This window comes from Cervus elaphus, chromosome 26 (assembly GCF_910594005.1).
Source record: "Cervus elaphus chromosome 26, mCerEla1.1, whole genome shotgun sequence".
NCBI lineage: Eukaryota > Metazoa > Chordata > Mammalia > Artiodactyla > Cervidae > Cervus > Cervus elaphus.
Window position 1 is genome coordinate 17,837,724 of NC_057840.1, and position 24,588 is coordinate 17,862,311.

Genomic DNA, 24,588 nt, shown 5'->3' on the forward strand with positions numbered 1-24,588 from the left:
TTAAAAATGATTCAGGTTTTTTTTTTTTTTTTCAGCTGTCAAAAATGATTCAGGTTTAGAATAATGTTGGGCAAACCATCAAACCCCAAACAGAAATGTCTTCCTTATAAGTAAAATGGAAATAGTTCTTTTGATCTATCTAGCTCACTGCGATTCTGTAAGGTTTTATGAGAAAAGGTATAAACACACTGTAAAATCTGTAACACCACAAAGTGTTGTTGCTCTTGTTCTATAGCATGTTACTCAAATCTGTAAGTACGTTACTTGATTATATCCTTTATTTTTTAAACAGAGGCTAATGCTTTCTGAAATTCAAGGATGTAAAGATAAACTTTGCGGGGGCATAGTTCATACTGGATGTTCAACGAAATCTAAGTGAAATAAATAAAAATCATCACAGGGATTGTTAGCTATGAGAAGTGACTCACACAGGGAGAAGCTTAGAGTACTGTTTTTCTAAAGCCATCAAAAACAACCTATTAAAAAGTATTAGATAACCAAAGAAGTTCTGCTTTGATAGAGAAAGCCAGATCTTTAAAATAAAGAAAAACAGCTGCCCACTTTGGACAGGGAAAAACTTACACAAAATCTGAGTACAAATGAGGCAGCAGAAAAAAAGTATTAATTTTTCATTGTTTTCTCCAATAAATATAACACTACACACTATCAAACGAACATAACAATCGGTGGTTTTCTCTCTTTCTTTCTTTTCTTTTTGATGTTTAACTAAATACTTACAGCTGTTGCCTCAATTCAGGTGAATCTTGAGGTGTTCCAAGTTGATTCAGAGTCCTCTGTATTTCCGCAGCTATTATGATAGAAAGTAAATGTATAGTAATTATTACAAACGTTAGGCCATTAGAAATTAAGTTAGAAGTTAACACAAGCAATAGGACAGTTAGAAAAAGACAGGAAAAACAAAGAGATAAATATAGAAAATATTAGTTGAGAAAAAAAAATCAATGGTTTATTCAAATCTAATTAGTGACAATGAATTGTGTGGGTACCTTAACATGTGAAACTGTAACTATGATCCAAAAATACTATCTTCTTCCCTATTCCATCAGGACATTTGGTACAATGGCACATGGACGGTCACGTAAATTCTACTGGCACAAAAATTGTGAGGAAAATATGATTCACTGGGATATAAAGTGAATGAATTACAGTTAATAAATGAATGAGGAATAACAAAATTAGAATAACCATTTTTCAACTGTCTATGTAATAAGCAAATCAAGCAAAAATCAAAGGATGCTAAAACCATGGGAATACTCACATGACCTTAAATTATCATCACATAGATGTCATTAACTTGGGCTAACTTTATAGAAGATTAATCTGTTGCTTACAACAAATGACCAAATTTAGGATCACCAATCGTACAAACTAGCATTATGAGCCTCCTGACATGATGCAACAAGAAAGTCACAAAATGACCTATGTATTTTCCTTGCCAAAATATTTAACTGGAATCTATGAGCAACAGAGCACACACCACACACAATCATGAGAAAGAAATCAGACCAATCTAGATTATGTGATAATCTACAAAACGACTGATCTGTACTTCTTAAAATATTAATATCACAAAAGAAAAAAATATATAAAAGCAGGAAGCTTTCTAAATTAAAAACACAAAATACTTTTTAAATTAAAAACATAAAATAACACCCAGTATACAATTTTTGACTGGCTTCTGATTCAGGAAAAAAAATAAATAAAACCTACAAAAACTATTTTTAAAAAGTTGCAGAGACAACCAGAGAAACCTGAATTGAATCTGGAGAGAGAAAGACTAAACAAAAGTTGAAAAATGTTAACAACTGGTGAACCCAGGTAAAGGGTATATAAAAAGAGCACTGTACTATATTTTTACTCTTCTGTAGGTTTTAAATATTTCATGCTGAGTTCCCCACTCAGAAGTCTACCACTGTAATACTAGTAATTAAAAAAAAAAGGCTCTTTACAAAGGGGAAGGTTCTAGCTTTATGCATTTATGTACACAAATAAAATGTCAAGCAGAGATAAGTTGAAAATCCATTTCAAAGTAAAGAACTTTCACATTTCCAAGAACTAGGGAAAAATGATCCAACCCACCCATTCTTTTTCATTTAAAAGAAGTCGTTTATTTATATAGCTTAAATGCTTTTAAAAAGTCATTGTTTATTTATGGGATCAAGGGAATGATTGTATTCCAAAACACAGGATTACTTTTGTTCACTCAGGATGATGTAATGAATATTGCTTTCAAGTCAAAGATGGAAAATATAAATACTGGAGAGGAAATATATAGCAACTGTTAACCATTCAGCTAGTTACAAAGGAATTTCTTTTTGCTTTTTTTTGGTAATAGATGTTTTCTTTTGTGAGGTGAGAGACTTTGCTGTTTTAAACTTATGGTTGCTTTGTACAATAAGTTATATATTTCCTTCTCAACCTTAGTGGATTCTCCTAAGCTACCTTATAGGGGTTTAAAGCTTTCACTTTTGGAAAAAGTATGCTGTAAGACAAACTGATGCAGACATTTATCATTATTTTGAGAGGATTCTTGTCTTTTAAAAAGGCCATGGTAAGTGAAAAAAAAAAATAGACTGCTCAATAAATGACATGAGGAAAACTGACCAACCATTTGGGGGTTAAAACAGAGAACTCAATGTAACCTCATGAAGCAAAATAAATCTGTAAAAAATTAATAATTTAAACATTAAAAATGGAAACTATTAAACTGCTACATAAAACTATAAAAATGTACTTATTATACAATCTTATTTACGATTTTGGCACAGGTATGAAATATTATCCAAGTATAACACAAAACTAAGAACCATGAAGGAAAATATTATCAAACTGGCAAAAAATACACAAAAATTTTAAATGTTATATGAAAAATATGTATTTTTATTACAAATCCATACAAGTAACATATGTGTGTGTGTACACGGGAGAAAATGCCTGCAGCAAAAGATAAGTAAAGGGGTTAATATTCTTAATATAGAAAAAAAACTTCTACAAGTTGGAAATACAAAAATAGTCCAATAAAAAAAGGTAAAAGGTATCATCTTAAAATAATGACAAGCAAATAAACATATGAGAAGTTCAACTTCATTGATAATCAACTTTTCATATATCAGATTGGAGAAAGTCAAGAAAAATAAGTGGATGATAATATAATCATAAGTGAAAGTCTTCATAAAGGTAAAGACATAGGGAGGAATAATATCCATCATGTAGAAAGAATCAGAAATAACTGAGGAAAGGTCAGACAAACCAGTACAAAAGTAGGCCAGGAACAGGACCTTTAATAATATTCACTGAAAACATGAATAGCAAAAAAAAAAAAGAAGAAAGAAAAAAAGACTGAAAAGTGTCAATCCTAAAAGGATAAATAATTTTAATGCATGAACGCTATATAAAATTGTTTGGCCATTAAAAAGAAATTAAGTAGACATGCTTCTCATAGACCCAGTGGGAGGGAGCCTAAGTCCACCAAATGGTTATTTCCCTGGTTTTTGTAAACAGATACACTCAGCAACCCCAGTCTTCATCCTTTTTCCCTGAGAAAGGACTCATATGCAAAAGCGGACATAACTGGGAGCCCAGGGCTTTACATTTCAACAAAACAGAAGACCATCAGCCACAGCTCTTCTTGTGCACTGCCCAGAAATGTCAGGAAGACCTGATGAGCTGAGAGCTAGGAAGCCTCTCCTACTCCCATTTGCCTGGTTTGTCCAGAGGATGGGGAAGGCAAACATTAAGGATGGGGAAGTAAGGATGGCTAGCACAGGTTTCTTTAAATGGTGACTCCCATTGTGATGCTCCTCAAAATGTGATCTATTTGCTAGAATACATCATCAAAATCGTTGGCGCCTTGTACAAACCTTCTGATACAGTAAACACTTTTTGCTCTATCCTAAAAAATAGAAAACAAGAGGAGTATGCTTTCAGCTGGATGGGGTGGGCGGCAAGCCTTCAGTCTTATCTTAGGGTTATACACCCTCTTTATCACTGTACAAGTCAGGTGTCAAGATTACTGATCCTCTCCTCCTACGGGACACTACACTGTAATGTCCAATACACTGCTTACACATGCTTTTAACATCTGCAAAGTGAGAAGCCACATGTTCTCGTAGGTGCCTTGGAAGGACGGAAGTATGCCAGCAGACAGAAGATAAATTAATGCAGAGACCTGTTTCCTTAGTGAAGAATCTTGGTCCATTGATCCGTATGGATCACTGATACACTCCTACAGAGGAAATGACAAATTGCTTTTCTTTGCAGTCTCAAATACAAATGGGAAAATACAGCTTGGTGATACTTTTTATGTGGCTCTAATCCATTTTACTGAATGCCCTCAAAGGTTGCTGGCTCTGGCTTCAACTCTCCAGCAGAAAAGGCTATTCTTCTAGTTCAAGTGGTGGCACAAGCAGATCTACAACTTGGCTTCAATGACCTGCTTGATCCCATGGTAACTCCAGAACCTGTGCAATTTCAGGGTTCTGTATAAAACTAGTGGCAAGGCTCACTAGGAAAAAAAACAAAAGAAGTCCCTTAGATTCATTGAGCAAAATGATGCTCTTTGTCAAGCCAATATTACCCTTTTGAGGAATAGTTCTAGTCTTACTACTGATTCTTGGATAAAAAGTAAACAGTGATATACCAGGTGACCCAGTGACTTGAGTTGCCTGCTACATATTAGGTGTTATGTTATCTTGTTGATAGGTTCTTCCTTGGTGGCTCAGTCAGTAAAGAATCTGCCTGCAATGCAGGAGACCTGGGTTCGATTCCTGGGTCGGGAAGATCCCCTGGAGGAAGACATGACTATCCACTCCAGTATTCTTGCCTAGAGAATTCCATGGGCAGATGAGCCTGGTGGGTTACGGTCTGGGGGGTTGCAAAGAGTCGGACACGACTGAGTGACAAACACTTTCACTATCTTGTTGGTGTATCTCTTTCTAGATTTTTTATGTTAGTCAGCGTGCCTCACACCAGCTTCTGCAGCAGTTGTTCAGTGGAATAAACAACCAGCAATGGTTTAAGAATTAAAAACTACATACAAGCTTTGCCAACATGGACTTCCCTCAGATTAACATGATTACTGACAATGCCATACCATTTTGCAGCCAACAGCAATCAAAAGTAAATATACAATGTGGCACCATTCTTGGGGGTTATGAGCCAGTCACGCAGAGCAAGACGATTAGAGCCCTTCTATCTTGGCGGAGGTGGAGCTTTATATTGACTGAAATCGCAACACTATGGATTTTGTATACTTCTTCTACTGCCCTCCCCCCATGATCCCACCGGCTTCTGAATCCATGTATCAATCACAACCATTCTACCCACCAGTGCTCCTGATCAAGACACTCAATTTAACAAAGAAAAAAAAAAATATATATATATATATATATACATATATATAATATAACAGAGCTTCCAAAGGCCAAGAATTTCTTGGTCTGCCAGTACTCCTTTATCTGGAAGCTACTGAATTTCTAGAATGTCTAATGGCCTTTTGAAGACCCAATTATGGTGTCACCTGAGAGACAGTATCTTGGGAAGCTGGAGTGCAATCCCACGGGACCTTTAGGCTCCCAAAGACCCACTCCACTCTGGCGCTGTTTCACCCATATCCACAAAGAAAACTCAGATTTAGGACCTAAAGTGTGAAAGTGAAGAGAAATAGTTCACACTGACATCTAATCACCCACTTGCAAACTTTCTTCCATCCCTTGGGATGATTTAGAGACAATATTCACGTAAGGAGTGTAACGGGGCTCCACCTGAGCGGAGGCTGAGAGTACATGGGCCCACTTGGGGCCAGGGTGGTACAGTGTCCACTGAGGTCATTACCAAGGGGAAGTAAAAGTGCGCCCAGGGCAAGGTCAGAGGGAGAGGTGTAAACAAACCTTGGGAGACAACCGGAGGGAACTAGCTAGTACTGCCGTCTTCAATCAGAAAAGTTAGTATGATCTAACACGTGAGCAGGAGCAACAAGGATCCGGGTTTGAAAGTCTGGGATACGAGGTACAAGAAGAAGCAAAGAGGAACACGGAATAGCTCTTCAGGAGAAAAGGATTAATAGAAACTGCAGGCTTGTTTCCAGCCATTAAGCAGCAGACTACAGCACCTGGCAATATTCTCTTCCTTGCTCTGTAATGTAGATGCTTAGATATTTTAACTATTTGTCCCCTTCCCTATCTCTATCCTCCACTGTTTCATAGGGGCATGTTGTTAGCGGTTACACTTAAACTCTGGTCCACAGACTAAGGGAATACTGTGACCCCCATCTTGCTGAATCAGAGGAGGAATAGACTGAAAATCACCAAACAGACCTGGCAATGGAAGCAGGAAATAAACACGTCTTGGTTTTACCTGTCAGTGGAGATGGGAGAGGAGGTCGGGTTGTATGAGCAACAGCAGCACCATGCTAAATGGGGCTTTTTAATATTTTCAAGCTTCAATATGAAAAAAAAGGAGAAATATGTTCATTATAGAAAACAAAAGAGATGAATTACAATGGATATTTTTGGCCATCTGATACCCCAAATTCTTATGACACTGGATCTTTTTGGTTTATAATATCACCACTGGGAAGTATCATTACAGAACCAGTCCTTAGAGGGAACAAACTGGACAGTACAGTCACAAAACCATTCTGAGTCCTTGAGCTTTGCTGACCTCCATTATGAGTAATGCAGGTGATTAATAATGACATAGTCCCAGCAACAATCACAAAAAAAGAAAGACCAGACTCATAAAACTAGCTTAGCTACTTGTAATCAAAATCTAGACTGACTTAATGCTATTGAGGTTCCATAAATACCAAAGTTGCTTACAAGTCAAATGCTTTAGCTGACAACTTTCTTTTCACTCTAAAACAATAATTTGAATAATACACTATCTCATAAATGAAGTTTCTTAGAAAGGCAACCATTCAGCTTTGCCTAATAGAGTGCATTTAATTAACTGAGTGCTCGATGTTTTTCATGAATGCAAACGTGAAACAAGGCCTCTTACACTGAAGCAGTATGCAATCTAGAAAAGGAGGGAAAAAAGTATCAATACATAGTATAAATGCTCTAATAATGTTTCAAACAAGGACCTATGTATAGGCATTCTGCTGCTGCTGCTAAGTCACTTCAGTCATGTCTGACTCTGTGCGACCCCATAGACGGCAGGCCACCAGGCTCCCCCGTCCCTGGAATTCTCCAGGCAAAAACACTGGAGTGGGTTGCCATTTCCTTCTCCAATGCAAGAAAGTGAAAAGTGAAAGTGAAGTCGCTCAGTCGTGTCTGACTCTTAGGGACCCCATGGACTGCAGTCCACCAGCCTCCTCGTCCATGGGATTTTCCAGGTGAGAGTACTGGAGTGGGGTGCCATTGCCTTCTCCGCCTTCTACTGAAGGACAATCCAAAAAGCCTTAATGGAGGAGGCACTTGTATTATTTTTGAAGTGCAAGATACCAGACACTTTACTTTGGAGATTCGAACCTCGATATCACACTTAAGACGTAACTTGAAATGTTCAGATTACCAACTGGTTCCCCCAACCACAAGGGTAAATAAACTCCTTAAAGGAAAGAACTAGGTGTTCATTGTCCATTATCAGATCTCTTGCATCTACCATATTGTTGACACTCAATGAATATTTTTAAACTGAGCCACAAAAGATCATCAGAAAGACTGAATCTTATAGAAGAAGTCGTATGTATTTCTAAAACACAAGGCATATATAAGAAGAAAGTTAAGAGAGGTAGGTATGTTCCTTTATTATTCATTCAATTATTCATTCATTCAACATGGTCTGGGTACCTACTATCCACCAGGATTTCTGGACAGCAACAATCATTCTTGTTTCTTTAATCTGTACAGCTCTAAACTTGAGGAGCAGGCTTCCTAGGTGCCACAGTGGTGAAGAATCCACCTGCCAATGCAGGAGACGCATGAAATGCAGGTTTGATCCCTGGGTGGGGAAGATCCCCTGGAGGAGAAAATGGCAACAGGCTCCACCATTTTTGTCTGGAAAATTCCACGGAGAGAGGAGCCTGGCGGGCTACAGTCTATGGGGTCGCAAAGAGTCAGACATGACTGAGTGACTAAGCACCCAAACGTGAGGAACAAGTGAAGGGATCCTCTGATCAGGTGATGAAGAGCCTACAGAAACGCACATCTGAAATCACTGAATCAAATTTAGGAGAAATATTATATGGTATTAGTCCCATTTTATTATACACATAAAGCTGAAAACCAGACAGAATAACTGATTTGTTCAAGAAACTATGGCTATTTTTAAGTAGAAGAGCTGGGATAAGAATGTAGACTTCTTCGTTTCTAAAACAGTATTTTTCAGAGCACTAAAAGGGCTAAGAGAAAAAGACTTTTAAAAAGATTATTTCATAATCCAGGTATGATAGCTACCAAAGCAAAAATACCAGGAAAAATACGTGTGCAAAATTGAAGCAGTTGATCTGAGACACTCTGGTGTTTCAAGTGGTGTTCAAAGTACATTTCAAGGCCTACCACGGACCACAAGCAGCCTTCTGCCCTGCTGAAGCTGATGAGGAAATAAACACCTGTCCGTTCTTCAGGCTGTATGAGCAAGATTCCATAGACATCACGTTATATATGACCAGCATCACCCTCTTACATCAGTGTCAGCCACATATGGCCTGTGGGGGCTTTCAGCCTCGTTTGATACAGCCCTCCAGCTAAGAATGGTTGTTACATTTTTAAAAGGTCAACAAAAACCAAAACAACAGTGATGAATACACAAAAGACTGTATGTGCGCTGCAAAGCCTAAAATGTTTACTATTGGGCCATTTATAGTAAAAACAGGCTGACCCTTGTCCTAAATTAGTAAAAATTACTAAAACTTTGTAATCATAGCTGAGTTCAGTATGGTACTTGAGTGTATTAAGTACAGACTATGCTACTAAGTCTGTTTCACGCAAAACTGAGCAATACTGCAAGTCTTCCACTGAGCTACACGTATAAGAAGCTGATTTTCTGCGATTTTCAGAAAGAATACGCCAGCCTTACGGCAGCAAGTGAAGAGGAACTAAAGAGCCTCTTGATGAAGGCGAAAGAGCAGAGTGAAAAAGCCAGCTTAAAACTCAACATTCAAAAAACTAAGGTCATGGCATCTGGTCCCATCACTTCATGCAAATAGATGGGGAAACAGAGGAAACAGTGACAGACTTTATCTTCTTGGGCTGCAGATCACTGCAGATGGTGACTGCAGCCATGAAATTAAAAGATGCTTGCTCCTTGGAAGAAAAGCTATGACAAACCTGGACAGCATATTAAAAAGCAAAGACATTACTTTGCCAACAAAGGTCCATAGAGTCAAAGCTATGATTTTTCCAGTAATCATGTACAGATGTGAGAGTTGGACCATAGAGAAGGTTAAGTGCTGAAGAATTGTTGCTTCTGAACTGCGGTGTTGGAAAAGACTCTTGAGAGTCCCTTGGACAGCAAGGAGATCAAACCAGTCAATCCTAAAGGAAATCAGTCCTGAATATTCATTGGAAGAACTGATGCTGAAGCTGAAACTCCAATATTCTGGCCACCTGATGCAAACAGCTGACTCATTAGAAAAGACCTTGATGCTGGGAAAGATAGAAGGCAGCAGAAGAAGGGGACAGCAGAGGACAAGATGGTTGGATGGCATCACCGACTCAATGGACATGAGTTTGAGCAAGTTCCAGGAGATGGTGAAGGACACGGAAACCTGGCGAGCTACAGCCCACGGGTCGCAAAAAGTTGGACATGACTTGAGAGACTGAACAACAACAAATTGATACCGATTCATTAAAGGCTCTGGTTTGTGTCAGCTATTATTTTTAACTGCTGCTCTTCTGACATTGATTTAGAAACAATTATGGTTACTTTTTCATTTTACTGGATGAACATTTTTGCAGAGTAACTGATGTATCGTTACCATTTTATTACTCTCCAGTTTCTGACTATCTCCTAGTTTTAGGATGGTGGCTCATATGATCTTCTGCCTTACTCATGTTGACATGTTCAAAAACGTTTACAAAAAACTGCCTTAGAGACAGAGAGACAAAAAAGGTTTCTAGGTAGGTGACAAACAGGATAGTGATCTAAAATAATTGATAATCATTCCTAGCTTCTTCCAAGTCATGTCTAGTAGGTTTTGTTTCATTACCTTGCCTGGGGCATTGTGAATTTTTGAAGGAGTCATATTCATTTTTACTGGCAAATGTCTAATTTGAAAGAAAAAAAAAAACCCTTGTGAAAAATGAAAATTAAGAAATTAATTCTTTCCATAACCATAAACAGTTACTTGAAGAAAAACTCACCTAATACACTGAGATAGGATTAAATCAAGATGCACCACTACAAGAATACAATGAACAAATTATTTTTGCATTATTGACAATCTACAACGATTTGCTACTACTAGAGAGGTAACATTAAAGTATATTACATTTTCCATAACACAAGGAGAACACCATTTCCCACACATTCAGGAAAAGTTCATTATTATTTATACAGAACTCAAACCGTGCCCTTTCTGCCTCTTCATTCTTTTCTGTACCAAACACCCACTGTGTTCCGTAAGAGTCTGCTGCCATCTAGCGGATGACCTAAGGAAAAAAACTGCTTCATAGCAAAGTTTTTTATTTTTATTTTTTTCTGTCCGTACAACTGTAGGCAGCAGTTGCTATGAGAGACTGTGTACTGTTTCCACCTGTCAGAGTTCCCAGGGGACCAGGGAGGACGTGACCAGTGAGAGTAGCCAGGCTTCGGGGACACCCCGAGTCAGCCCTAAAAGACACACAGACCACCTTCAAAGAAATGTCTCCAAATAATGGAGAACAGAATACAACCACCTGCTCTTTCAGCACAAAATAGCTCTGTTGCTCAATCCAAAATAACTCAGTTGAAACTGTCAATCGCGGAAAAAAATAACGGTTGTTAAAACACGTGGGCAAGTGGTTTAGAGATTCTGACTCAAGTCTCACCCACATCACACAGAGGAAGTCAAGTTTAACACTGACCAGTGAGTAGTCTGGGAGCCAGACAGCTTGATTTGGAAACCTGACCTCACTCCTTCCTGGCTGCTGACCTTGGGCAACTGACCTCATCTCTCCAAGCTATAACTGCCTCACAGTCAAGTGGAGGGAAAATCACCTCTTCCTCAGTCATCATGAACTTCAACTCAGGGCAATGTACATTAAGGGCTTTGTACTGGAAACAGAAAGAGCTTACTAAATGAGAGAGAATAGTATGAAGAGACTTAATGTTTTTCTTCTGGAAGTCACAGATGAGCACATGGCCAGCCATCGGAAGTTGACAATGACCAGTTAGGAGCAATCATTGAAGGTGATGTTCTTACAACAAGATGAAGAAGAAGAATATTCTTATTAACATATATTAACTAACATGAAACATGCTGTAGGAGGGTGTTGAAATCTAATAAACTCTGATAAAGTTATGAGAATTGTAGAGATAATGACACATATAAATCAAGACAAGGTAGTTATAACCCCCAGTTAGGAAGGAAGTCAGCTATTGCCTGACAGTGACCATGTCTAGCAGTTACACACAAGTGAGAAACTGAACTATTAATAGGAAAAAACCCACCTAAATATTAAACAAACTCTCAATAAAAACAAACTGTTTTAGCCTCCAGGCTTTCCTCATCTGTCAAACCGTCTATTTTAAAGGGTGGTTTTAAGCATCAATATTATAGAAGATGGTATATGTAAAAACATTGCAGAATGGCATAGATTTCTACTAGGTTGGTGCAGAAGTAATTGTGGTTTTGCATTGGTGAACTTTGCTGTTTGATATTGGAATACATTCTTAAATAAATGTGGTTATGTTACATATTATTTTAATGGCCATTTATTGCTTTGTGCTTTTTTGCTAATGCATTACTTGCTGTTTACTTTATATTTATTTTTCAGTTCAGCTCAGTTGTGTATGACTCTTTGTGAGACCCCATGGACTGCAGCATGCTAGGCCTCCCTGTCCATCACCAACTCCTGGAGTTTACTCAAACTCATGTCCATTGAGTTGGTGATGTCATTCAATCATCTCAAAGTCTAAGAGCAAATTCAAGCAATTTTTTAATTCAAGTTCAAAATGGGTCGTAATGCAGTGGAGACAACTTGCAACATCAACAATCTGGCCCATGAACTGCTAATGAACATACAGTGCAGTGGTGGTTCGGGAAGTTTCTCAAAGGAGACGAAAGCCTTGAAGATGAGCACAGTGGCCAGCCATCAGAGGTTGACAGTGACCAATTAAGAGCAATCATCAAAGGTGATGCTCTTAGAACTACATGAGAAGTTGCAGAAGAACTCAGCATCTACATTCTACAGTCACTCGGCATTCAAAGCAAACTGAAAAAGTGAAAAAGCTCTCTACGTGGGTTCCTCATAAGCTGATTGCAAATCAAAGAAATCATCATTTTGAAGTGCTGTCTTCTCTTACTCAACAACAACGAACCATTTCTCAATCTGATTGTGAGGTGTGGCAAAAAATGGATTTTACACAACAGCCAGCGATGACCAGCTAAGTAGCTGGGCCGAGAAGAAGCTACAAAAAACGTCCCAAAGCCAAACTTGCACCAAAAAAGTCATGGTCATTGTTTGGTGGTCTGCTTCCTGGCTGACCCACTACAGCTTTCTGAATCCCGGTGAAACTATTACCTCTGAGAAGTGTTCTCAGCAAATCGATGAGATGCACCGAAAAATGCAACGCCTTCAGCCAGTACTGGTCCACAGAAAGGGCCCAATTCTTCTCCACAACAATGTCCGACCACACATTGCACAACCAACACTTTAAAAGTTGAACGAATTGGGCTACGAGGTTTTGCCTCATCCGCCACATTCACCTGACCTCTCTCATCAACCGACTACCAATTCTTCAGGCATCTCAACAACTTTTTGCAGGGAAAATGCTTTCACAACCAGCAGGATGCAGAAAACAGGATTTCCAAGAGTTTGCTGAATCCTGAAGCATGAATTTTTATGCTACAGGAATATACAAACTTATTTCTCAAATAAGCAAGAAGGGGTTGATTGTAATGGTTCCTATTCTGATTAATACAGATGTGTTTGAGCCTAGTTATAACTGCAAGGAGATCCAACCAGTCAATCCTAAAGGAAATCAGTCCTGAATCTTCATTGGAAGGACTGATGCTGAGGCTGAAACTCCAATACTTTGGCCACCTGATGGAAAGAACTGACTCACTGGAAAAGACCCTGATGCTGGGAAAGATTGAAGGCAGGAGGAGAAGGGGATGACAGAGTGTGAGATGGTTGGATGGCATCACCGACTCAATGGACATGAGTTTGAGTAAGCTTTGGGAGTTGGTGATGACCAGGGAAGCCTGGCGTGCTGCAGTCTGTGGGGTCACAAAGAGTCGGACATGACTAAGTGACTGAACTGAACACATAACGATTTAAAATTCACAGTCTGAAACCGCATTACTTTTGTACCAACCTAGTAAAAGAACACAAGATGCTATTACTGGTAACTTTACGATAATCAGAGTTAGAATCAGTAGTTTGGGCTAATCATTACATGGTACAAGGTGCATAAGATAATGTACCATGAGAAAATACCTGTATCAGCTGGTTGAAAGTAGGTCTGAACACAAAAAGGTTTGAAGAGGAAAAAAAAAAAAAAATCAAGTGACCTACGTTTATTTTCGTATACCAGGAAAAACCAAGAAAAGTATTCTGTAATTCTAAAAAGCACATGGCAAGTAGAAAAACTTGTTAGAAAATCTGAAAGAAAACTACTGAAATAATTATGGGCTTTTCCCCCCAATATGCTGTCTTGTGACCTGAACAGCGAGCTTATCGTCTTCGCGAGTGAAAGAACTGATGTGCAGGGCGGGGAGGATAATGAAGGATCTTCTAAAGAACGAGCCTTGAGCTGAGACGCTGAAGGTGACGCCTGTGTGGCCGGGGCCAAGGCCTCTGCTTTACTGTGCTCTCCCTCCTGAGACTCCAACACCCCCAGGCAAGTCCTGCTTCCACCAAGCAGTCTCCCCGACAGGAACACATTTAAATTCCTCATTGCTTTTCTTCCCAGATATTTCAAGAAAGGCACACAGTGTAACAAAGTCGCAATTTCGGGCACTTTCAAGCTCCTGCAGGCTAACAAAAAGTTAAATCTCAAGTCATGGGTCTTAAAAATGAACAAAGTACAAAAACGCAAGTCATCTGCAAACTGTATGTGAACAGTACTTTTGAATTCGAAGGTGGCCAGAACATTGCAAGCTCTGACTTAGCAAAGATGTTCAGATCTAACATTTTGTCACGTTGGGCCTGCCCAGCTGACCTGCTTGGGGGGAGTCTAGAATCAGGAGTTAACAGAGGCCCAGAGCAGGACTCGGCCCCTTGAGAGGGTGGTCTGTGTACTCAGCTAACACAGTGGGGGCTTGCCAGCAGGGAAGCCTGAATTCCTGATGAGTTTCAGTTGCAACACCCTGCTACTCATGTTATTGCCTCTTCTCTCCCCAGGCCATAAAGAACAGAGTGCGGGTGGGGGAAGAAAACCTACACAAGTTATATTTTCAGAGAAACTAAGACAACATATAAATTCTCAAAAATAGGTACATGTGGCCAAAAGGAACAGAAAAGAGCAGATCCTGGGTGAGAAGCCATGTGTGTGGATAGGGAGTGAGGGGGTGTTGCAGATGAGAACAGGGGAGGCAGAGCTCCCAAATGTCACCAGCAGAAGACAAGGACTGCACCCCAAGGTGGGGGGTCCAGGAACAGGGCTGAGAAGGAACAGGGTGGCACTCTGCTGGGGAGGTAGAAACAGGAGGCTGGGACCACCCTTGGGCCACCAGGCCACCCATCTCTGAAAGCGTCACCTCTCTCTAAGAGGAAAGGGGCACCTTAGAAAGAAGCAGCGGAACACTGGGGAGTCGATGGAGTGATGGGGGGACACCACGATTGGAGAGGAAAACCCTCCTACACCAGGCGAGGTTCTGAGAGGCAGCGGGGAAAAACAGGGCCTCAGGGCAGTACAGAGAGAAGGGGCCCTGGAGTCAAGTCTGGGTTCCTGCCTCTCCCTTCACAGCCAGGAAAAGCAAACTCACTCCACTGAATAACAACAGAAAGAACAGATAGAGCAGCCATGCAGAGGACTATAAAAAACTGTGGAAAAGAACAGCAAAACTCCCTATGAAGAAAACAGCAGGAAAAAAAATGTAACCACAGAAGTGGATAAGGTGACAATTATAACCCAAAATAGCACTGATTTTTTTTTTTTTAACTCAGTGAAGCAATTGCAGTTTTAAAGGAAGATCACAAAAGAGCTCCTAGGCGAGAGGGCTGGATAACAGGCACCAACGAAGCAGAACTAGAGGAACTTGGGGAAGAAAAAGAATTTAGAATTCTTTTCTGCAATGAAGAAAAAATGACAGGTCAGGTTAGAGGCACAGAAAGCAAGAGCCCCAGGAAAGTGGGCGTCATTCTGTGTTGTTCAGGTCACATTCTCGACTTTCTGATGGTTTTAGCTACAGGCTCACTGCCACTCTTGACTCCTCTCTCTCAGCTCCTGATGATCTCAATACCCATGCTGATAACCCACCCACCACCCTGGCCTGGCAGGCTGCAGCCCATGGGGTCGCAAAGAGTCAGACATGACTGAGCAACTGAACAATCCTGGCCTCAGTTCTTCGTACGAAAGAGAAAGTATCTCAGTCATGTCCGATTCTTTGCAACCCCGTGGACTATACAGTCCATGGAATTCTCCAGGCCAGAATACTGGGGTGAGTAGCCTTTCCCTTCTCCAGGAGATCTTCCCAACCCAGGGATCAAACCCAGGTCTCCCACATTGCAGGCAGATTCTTTACCAGCTGAGCCACAAGGGAAGTCCCAGTTCTTTGTATGCTTCTTTCAAAATGAGCTTATCCTCCATCCTCTCAAAATCACACACTCCAAGATCTAACCGAATGCCTTATTACCAACAACCATTAACTCTTCCATAGCCTTAGTTTCATAGACACGACTTACAAATCACCACCTCCTGTATGTCTCGCTCTCTGACTGGTACCCAGATCCCAACAAGCCTCTGCCAACTGCCAGGACCTAGAACCCTTCGGTCCTGCCTCTTTGCCACCTTCCCTCACACAACCTCCCCCTACCCCCAGGTTCACTGGCCTCCTGACCCAACTTGCACTCCACAGCCAGCCTAAACATCATCATCTTCACTCCCTGCTCGTGTCCCCGAGTCCCTCCCTCCACTCATCTCAACCGCTTGACAAATCCAAAACTCTAGCTGAGCCCAATACTGTGCGTCCTCTAGTATATGACGGTGCCATATAGCACTTACCAAACCTCTGCTCATGGAGACTTTATCCAAAGATTGTAAGTTTAACAGTGGGGGAACTTATCACTCATGCTGTTTTTACAAATGAATCCTTCCGAGTTCTATATAGAGAAAATACCTAGTGTAATGATACCTAAATGAGAGCATTCTCTTAGCTGTGTATCCAAGTTCCATTTATTTACATGCTCAAAAGCCTGGTTCTACCCACAGTAAAAGCCCGAGTTAGGGATTTTGCTAGGTAAGAGCTGAAAAATCAACTAATGTCACACTGTCAGCCTTGGCTTATCATTATGGTCATTATCAGTAATCACTTCAAAGGGAAGAAATCTTACAACAAAGGACTATTTAATAAAGGTATTTCTATATTATCCATGAATTACTCTTCCTAATGTGCTATTCAGTAAATGAAAACATCTTTCAGAATCTTGAGTTTTTCATAAAAATCAAAGAAGTTAATATAAATATCTCTTCTATCATACTATATCAATACCTGCCTAAAGCACACTAACCCACATTACTTTTGAAATACAATATATTACAACAAAGTGTAGAATCTTGGGATTCAAAAGCCAATGTCAGCACTATTGGGGTTTCCTGGCACTTTAAATCCCAGTGCAACATGCCAAGGAATGCAGGGCTGTGTTTAGTTTGCGAAGGCTGCCATAACAAAATACCACGGACTGGTGGCTGAAACAACAGAATTTTATTTTCTCACAGTTCAGGATGGAGGCTAGAAGCCTAAGGTCAAGGTGGCAGGGGGCTGGCTTTTCCTGAGGCTTCTCCCCGGCTTGCACATGGCCTTCTTCCTGCCGTGTCCTCTACTCCTGGAGGCCTGGGCAGCCCTGGTGTTTCTCCCCTTCTCATGTGGACACCAGTCATGCTGGATTAGGACACCGCTCTTAGGACCTATTTTAACCTTAATTACCTTTCCAAAGGCCCTATCTTCAAATTCAGTCACACGGCGGATAAGGACTTCAACAAATGAATAGGGGAACACAATTCAGTCCATAACAAGGAACTTGACAGAGCTAACAAGAGAGGAAGGTAAAAAAAAAGAATAAACTATGATACTTGTCGAGTATCTTTGAAGTACGCTCAGACACCTCGATGAATGAGTAACTTGTACCAGTCCACAGCAGCCTCAGGAAACCGTGCCGGAAGGACCACTCATAATCGCTGCAATTTCTTCTACTCAACTCTCAATTACTCTCCTTAATATCAAACAAAAGGAAAGGAGATCCTCTTCCATGTGACAGTTCAGTCAAGTCCAGTCACTTAGTCGTGACCGATTCTTTGTGACCTCATGGATGGCAGCATGCCAGGCTTCCCTGTTCTTCACCAACTCCCAGAGCTTGCTCAAACTCATGTCCAGAGAGTCGGTGATGCCATTCAACCATCTCATCCTCTGTCATCCCCTTCTCGTCCCGCCTTCAATTGTTTCCAGTATCAGGGTCTTTTCTAATCAATCAGTTCTTCGCATCAGGTGGCCAAAGTATTGGAGCTTTAGCATCAGCATCAGTCCTTCCAATGAATATTCAGGACTGATTTCCTTTAGGATGGACTGGTTGGATCTCCTTGCAGTCCAAGGGACTCTCAAGAGTCTTCTCCAATACCACATTCAAAAGCATCAATTCTTTGGCACTCAGCTTTCTTCATAGTCCAACTTTCACATCCATACATGACTATTGGAAAAACCATAGACTTGACTAGATGGACCTTTGTTGGCAAAGTAATGTCTCTGTTTTTTAAGTGTTCTATAGGTTGGTCATAGCTTTTCTTCCAAGGAGCAAGCGTCGTAATTTCATGGCTGCAGTCACCATCTGCAGTGATTCTGGAGCCCAAAAAGATAAAGTCTGTCACTGTTTCCATTGTTTCCCCATCTATCTGCCATGAAGTGATGGGACCAGATGCCATGATCTTAGTTTTCTGAATGTTGAGCTTTAAGACAACTTTTTAACTATCTTCTTTGACTTTCATCAAGAGGCTTTTTAGTTCTTCGCTTTCTGCCATAAGGGTGATGTCATCTGCATATCTGAGGTTATTGATATTTCTCCTGGCAATCTTGATTCCGGCTTGTGCTTCAACCAGCCTGCCATTTCGCATGATGTACTGCATATAAGTTAAATAAGCAGGGTGATAATATACAGCCTTGACGTACTCCTTTTCCTATTTGGAACCAGTCTGTTGTTCCATGTCCAGTTCTAACTGTTGCTTCTTGACCTGCATATAGATTTCCCAGGAGGCAGGTCAGGTGGTCTGGTATTCCCATCTCTTGAAGAATTTTCCATAGTTGTTGTGATCCACACAGTCAAAGGCTTTGGTGTAATAAAGCAGAAGTAGATGTTTTTCTGGAACTCTCTTGCATTTTCCATGATCAAACGGATGTTGGCAATTTGATCTCTGGTTCCTCTTGACATTCCTTCAACTATCTGAAGCAGCAATCCAATGCCCCTCTAGATGAAATGTTCCTAGTATTCCCAAATGCTGCATGGATCCATGCATCATAGAGTGATTTCTGTACCCTATCATTCCCCTCTCCATTTCCATTATTCACATTCAACAACTGGTTCCCCACCCCCCACCCCGCCCCAGAATCAGGCTCATAGAAAGGTACTGTGCTTTCCTTTAAGATTTCTAAGATACCTTTTTTCCACCCATGTCATCCTTGCACAGGAGCCATGCTAATCTCCCCCGTATCATTCCATTTTTAATATTAATATATGTGCTGCCAATGTGAGCACTAAGATTTCTTTATAAAACTTGTTTTCTCCTCATTCAGTTGATTTTACATTGTAGCCTTGTAGTCAGGATTGCTGAGCGCTTCCCATCTTATCAAACTGTGTTCCTTCCCTCCAGGGTCACATCTTAAAATCATAACATTCTCTTCTTTGAAGTCTTCTATTCTCGCCTTTCTGTTCTATCCTTTGTCATTCAATGGATTCTTAACAGCCTCTGTATGCAAAGCTCTTGAGGGATATAATTCTGCATAAAACTATGATCCCCTGCCACAGAAGAGATTAGAGACTCTGGTAGCAAAGGAAAAAATGTTGGCACCTAGAAGAAAACCATAAAGATGAAATACAGAAGAATTCACAAGCCAGCACCTCATTACCAAATAAGTGAGAAGAGATTCCTGCCATAAGGTGAAAGGTAAGAAAAGAAATAAACATTTATAATGGCTAGTACATGACATGCATACTTATATAGATAAAGGGTAACCTACTTGAGACTATTCATTTGTTCTTATAGGACAGATGGAGCTATGAACAGGGCACATGGAGTCCTTTCTCTTTACAAGCTGGCATTCCAGTACGGAATGCAGAAAATAAGTGGACAATTATAGTAGTTTAATACACCAATCAAATTGAAGAGTGTTGGACCATAAAGATGGCTGAGTGCTGAAGAATTGATGCTTTTGAACTGTGGTGTTGGAGAAGACTCTTGAGAGTTCCTTGGACTGTAAGGAGATCCAACCAGTCCATCCTAAAAGAAATCAGTCCTGAATATTCACTGGAAGGACTGATGCTGAAGCTGAAACTCCAATACTCTGGCCACCTGATGCGAAGAACTGACTCACTGGAAAAGACCCTGATGCTGGGAAAGACTGAAGGCAGGTGGAGAAGGGGATGACAGAAGATGAGATGGTTGGATGGCATCACTGATTCAATGGACATGAGTTTGAGTAAGCTCCAGGAGTTGGTGATGGACAGGGAAGCCTGGTATGCTGCCATCCATAGGGTCGCAGAGAGTCAGACATGACTGACTGAACAACAGACTTGCTGATGAAAAAGGCATCACAGAAACAAAACTGTTTAATGAGAATGAATGAGTGGAGGAAGCGCAACAATAGGTCAGGGAAGATATATGTAATGACACAACCTTTGGGCTAAGACCTGAACACCAAAGAGAAGCCAACTGTGCGAAGATTTGAAAAAATGTCTGAGGCAGAGGAAAAGCAAGTGCAATTCCTCTGAGTTAAGAAGCAGCTCAACTGTTCAATCAGGGGAAAGGCAGCTACTGTGGCTGAAATCTACAAGGGGGAGAGTGGTAGGCGCCGGAGAGCGAGGGCAGGATCAGACGTGGGGGCTTTGGTGGGGCATGGCGGGCTGACATGGTCTGACATCCTTCACCTCGGCTACGGTATGGAGAAGAGACTGCAGGCGGGCAGGAATGGAAGCTGGGGGCACAATTCAGAGGCTGCTGTCACCCAGAGAAGAAAGAGCAGCAGCTGGGACCTGCGTGGTGACCGCAGAGGCAGAGGGGAAAGGACAAATGTGGCAGGTGGGACCAACAGGATGTACATTTAGGTTGCAAATGGGGAGGAAAGACTAGACAGAACTAGGGACTGAGGTCGGGACCAAGGGACCAAGAAAGTTCATGTTCAGGACAGATGGCTTACATACGGGGGCCGTGAGGGACAGAGCTCCCTGGAGCCCTATCTTTATTTTAGCTCATAAAATAAATTTTAGTTCCTAGCACAAACAGAAAGCATTCACCCACATTCAGTTGTGAACCACAGTCGTGTTTGGTCACGTAGGCAAAATCACCAGAGAGAAGAAAGGCTGGCTGCTCTTTGTTCAGACTCCCTTGGATTAAGACATTAATGTTTACACCTACTTGTGTTCCATGTCAACACCTGAGGCGTGAAGAAAATCACAACAGTGAATTCAAAGCTACTGAAGCTTTTCTCCTCAAGAGGAAAGAAATTCAACCAGGTATTTCCAGACATGTGACATCAGATGCAGGTATAACAAATCACATTTTAAGGAAGGGAGGGAGGGGGAGAGAGAGATAACATGTTTTCTACTCCTTTCCTTCTATAAACTGCCTTCCCTTCCACCAACACCCACCAACCAATCACCCTGGGAAAACACCTCCATTTCCTAGGTAAATACACCATTTCAATCAATTCATTAACTTCTCAGGACTGGTGATCCTTTTTAAAGAAAAGTCTGCTCTGGCAACCAAAAAGGAGAAGTTGATGATACCAGTTTCCCTTTTTCTCAGTCATGTGTTAAGATGCAAAAAGAGTATCCTTCACCAGACTTTAGTTAAAAGAACTGCATTCATTCTCAAAAGAAACAAAAGGGCTCACACTATTAGAGATTTTTATGTTGTATCTCAAAGTCCTACGGATCTTCTGAGAATAAGAGCCAGGCACTGATCCTTCTCAATAAACAAGGAAAGAAATCACAACAGAGAAACCAATAATATTTACTTCAAATCTAAACAAATCTGTGTTGGATCAACAGCTTTAATCTATAGGAGATATATGATTAAAAAAATAAAACAATGAAGATTCAACACAAATTTTCAGTCACCTTCTCTTAACCTTTAAAATATGGGCTTCAGTTCACACATTTTATGCCCCCCTACAAAGTCCTGATTTCTCAAATCTTCTGGAACACATATGACATATCGCACATATTTTTTCTGCTAAAAAGCAGAAAACTTCTACACATACACATTCCTATTTTACAAAGTTACCAATGGATCTTTTTTTTGTTCATTTTCCAAAGGCAAGCTTTAGCCACTCTTCAACTTCCTCTTTTAGATTATTCTTTAAACCAATACTCAAATGCCAGAATTCTTATTAACACTGGTAAGACTGACCGTAATATATATGTATGGTAAACATTTACCTCAACAAATGTGTTTCATGGTCAGCTGTGGTTATTTCTACATATCAATTTCCTTCAAATCATAACTTAGTTAATTCTGACATGATTCACTCCAGAATCCCTTGTAACTGCAATCCTCCCACCTCTTAATATTTAGAAATACACAGCTCTTAGTGGAATTCCACTTGTAACTTATGGATGACTGTTTCCATTATGGGAATTTAAAAGCATGCATGAAGGGTCCAGATATGGCAACTGGTTTCTTAATACCCAAGAGAATAATCTCACACATGACAGAAGAGCTCTCAGGACTTTTGTCTTTTTACTTGGTTTAACCAGTTTCACTTGGTTAAACTTATAGCCTGTTAAAGTTAGAAGAGACCATAATCCAGGCCACAGAAAAAATACGTAAGAAAATCATGCCCTGGAAGACTAGACAGCTTACTCAGGTCACGCTGCTCTCTGGATCTGATTTCAGGAAATGTGCATGCACGCACACAGAGCTTGCCTAAGTAGAAACTTTTCCTACTGTCTCATTGATTTTCCCCACTCAGCGAAATCCTGCAAAGTCTGGTTCTAATCAGGGAACTGCAATATAAATCACAATGGGACACAACCGTGGCTAAAATGGGTAAAATTTAAAAGATTGCGGATGTCAAATATCGGCAAGAATTTGCAGCAAGGTAAGCTGACACAGTGGCTGATGGGGCCACTACTGGGGTAACTGGTTTGCTGTATCTACTACAGCTGAACATACATGTTATCCTGTGACATGGCAACCCAATTCCCACACACACACGAAACGAAACAGTGTACAAGGGTGCTCAGCGTTGTTCATGAAAGGAAAAACACAAAACCAGACACAGCAAACACAGAAACACCCCAAACGTCCAGCAACAGCAGAAAGAAAAACTAGATACAGTATGTCTGAATGCAGTAACGAAAACAGGGCTGACAGCTACCTGCAACAGCAGAGACGAACTGCACAAACCCAACGGGAGGAAGAACTTTAACATGAATTACTTGATTCCATTAGATAAAGTTAAGAGCTAGGAAGGTTAATCGGTGGCATTAGAAGTCAGGATGCTGGTCATCTCTGGGCAGTATGGATGGGCTTTAAGCATGAGAAGGTCTACAAGAGGCTGGCAACGTTCTACTTCCTGACGTGTGGTATTGTAACATAATTCACTGAGCTACACCAATAATTTCTATGCAACTCTCTCTAAATACGTGTATTTTTAAATAGAAGTATTTAAAAAATACTTCTATTTTTTAAAATTAAAAAAAGTCTTTAATTATGCAACACAATGTCAATGTATTTATCTGTTTCTTTCAAAAACATGCATTCTTTCTGTGTGTTCCATGTGTCCTGAGTCCTTCTCTGAACTGTGTGTGTTTGCACCAGGATGGAGGGGCCCTGTGAAACACCCTCTTCTGGTTCACCTCATATAGTAGGCTCAAGCCTTTTCCACCCACAGAGACTTGCTTATCCTTGTCCTGGATGTCACAGGTAGGATGTCTCAAACAAAATACAGATGTTAAAGGCTAAATGAGTGTATATCTCCTTTCCTCATACTGCTAATGAAAATGGTACTCTTTAAAAAAAATAACTTGAGAACTAAATCTACAGTTTGAGAACTAAATCTAAACATGTCTTTGACGCACTATGATCTTCTGGTCTTTGGATAACAACAGGTTTTATTTGTACGTCAACTTCAGTCTACTGGGAATGGTTGCCTAGAACACTGCACGAAGAAAGATTTAATTCCGTGTTAAGGCCAGCGACAGAGAATACTGTCAAAGTGGGGCATAAACACCTTGCTGACTCACAGTCAACAGGACACTTTCTCCCTTAGGATAAAAACAGGTTCTTAATCATTTTAAATGCTCCACAGAGAAATCTCTAATAAAGTTCTAGTTTACTATATCTATCTACTACATATACTTAGAAAGTGATATTATTTTAATATAATTTTATTTCCAATATACTTTACATTTACATATTTAGAACATTTAAATATTTTATGCTTAATATAAATTATATTACTGTAATGTGGTTTAAATACATCATGAGTAAAGCAAATCAATAAGACTAGAGATTATTTGTAATAAAAAGTAGCTTAATAGGGAGGAAAAAAAAAACCCACTTAAGTTTAAAAACATTTTGTTTCATCTATCCTACATTTTGCAAAACAGAACTGCCAGAATACTGTTTTGAAAACTCACAAAATTCCAATTTTACTTAATGCTATTTTGGGGTTCCTCCAAGAATCAAGTCTTTTGACTGCTATTTTTGGCATAAATTAAACCATACAACTCAATATTATTTTTTGGTATAAATAAAACCATACAATTTAGTATTTTACATGTTTTCATTGATCTTAATCAAAACTAATATGAAAATAAATTTTCCCACTGCAATACTCAGGAAAGACTTTAGCTTCAGTTGAATAGATGTACATATTCTAAATATGAGGTTATTTCCTTACTTACAGCATCTTCTCTTTTGATTTCTTCTGTAAAATTAGATAATTTGTACTGACACAAATTCAAAAGATGCAAATGTAGTGTGAAGAGAAGCACCCAAATGTGGTGCAAAGTATCATCTTATTCAATCACATTCAATATTATTAGC

At 40.1% G+C, this 24,588-nt stretch overlaps 1 protein-coding gene and 1 pseudogene across 1 annotated transcript in view; both read right to left on the reverse strand.

Moving 5' to 3' along the window:
• STX7 (syntaxin 7) overlaps positions 1-24,588 on the reverse strand; it is a 54,320-nt gene that overhangs the window by 13,588 nt on the left and 16,144 nt on the right. Inside the window, exon 3 of the mRNA XM_043888229.1 lies at positions 739-808. Coding sequence (XP_043744164.1) covers positions 739-808 — 70 coding nt within the window. The remainder of the gene's footprint in view (positions 1-738; positions 809-24,588) is intronic.
• LOC122684556 lies at positions 18,961-19,073 on the reverse strand (annotated as a pseudogene).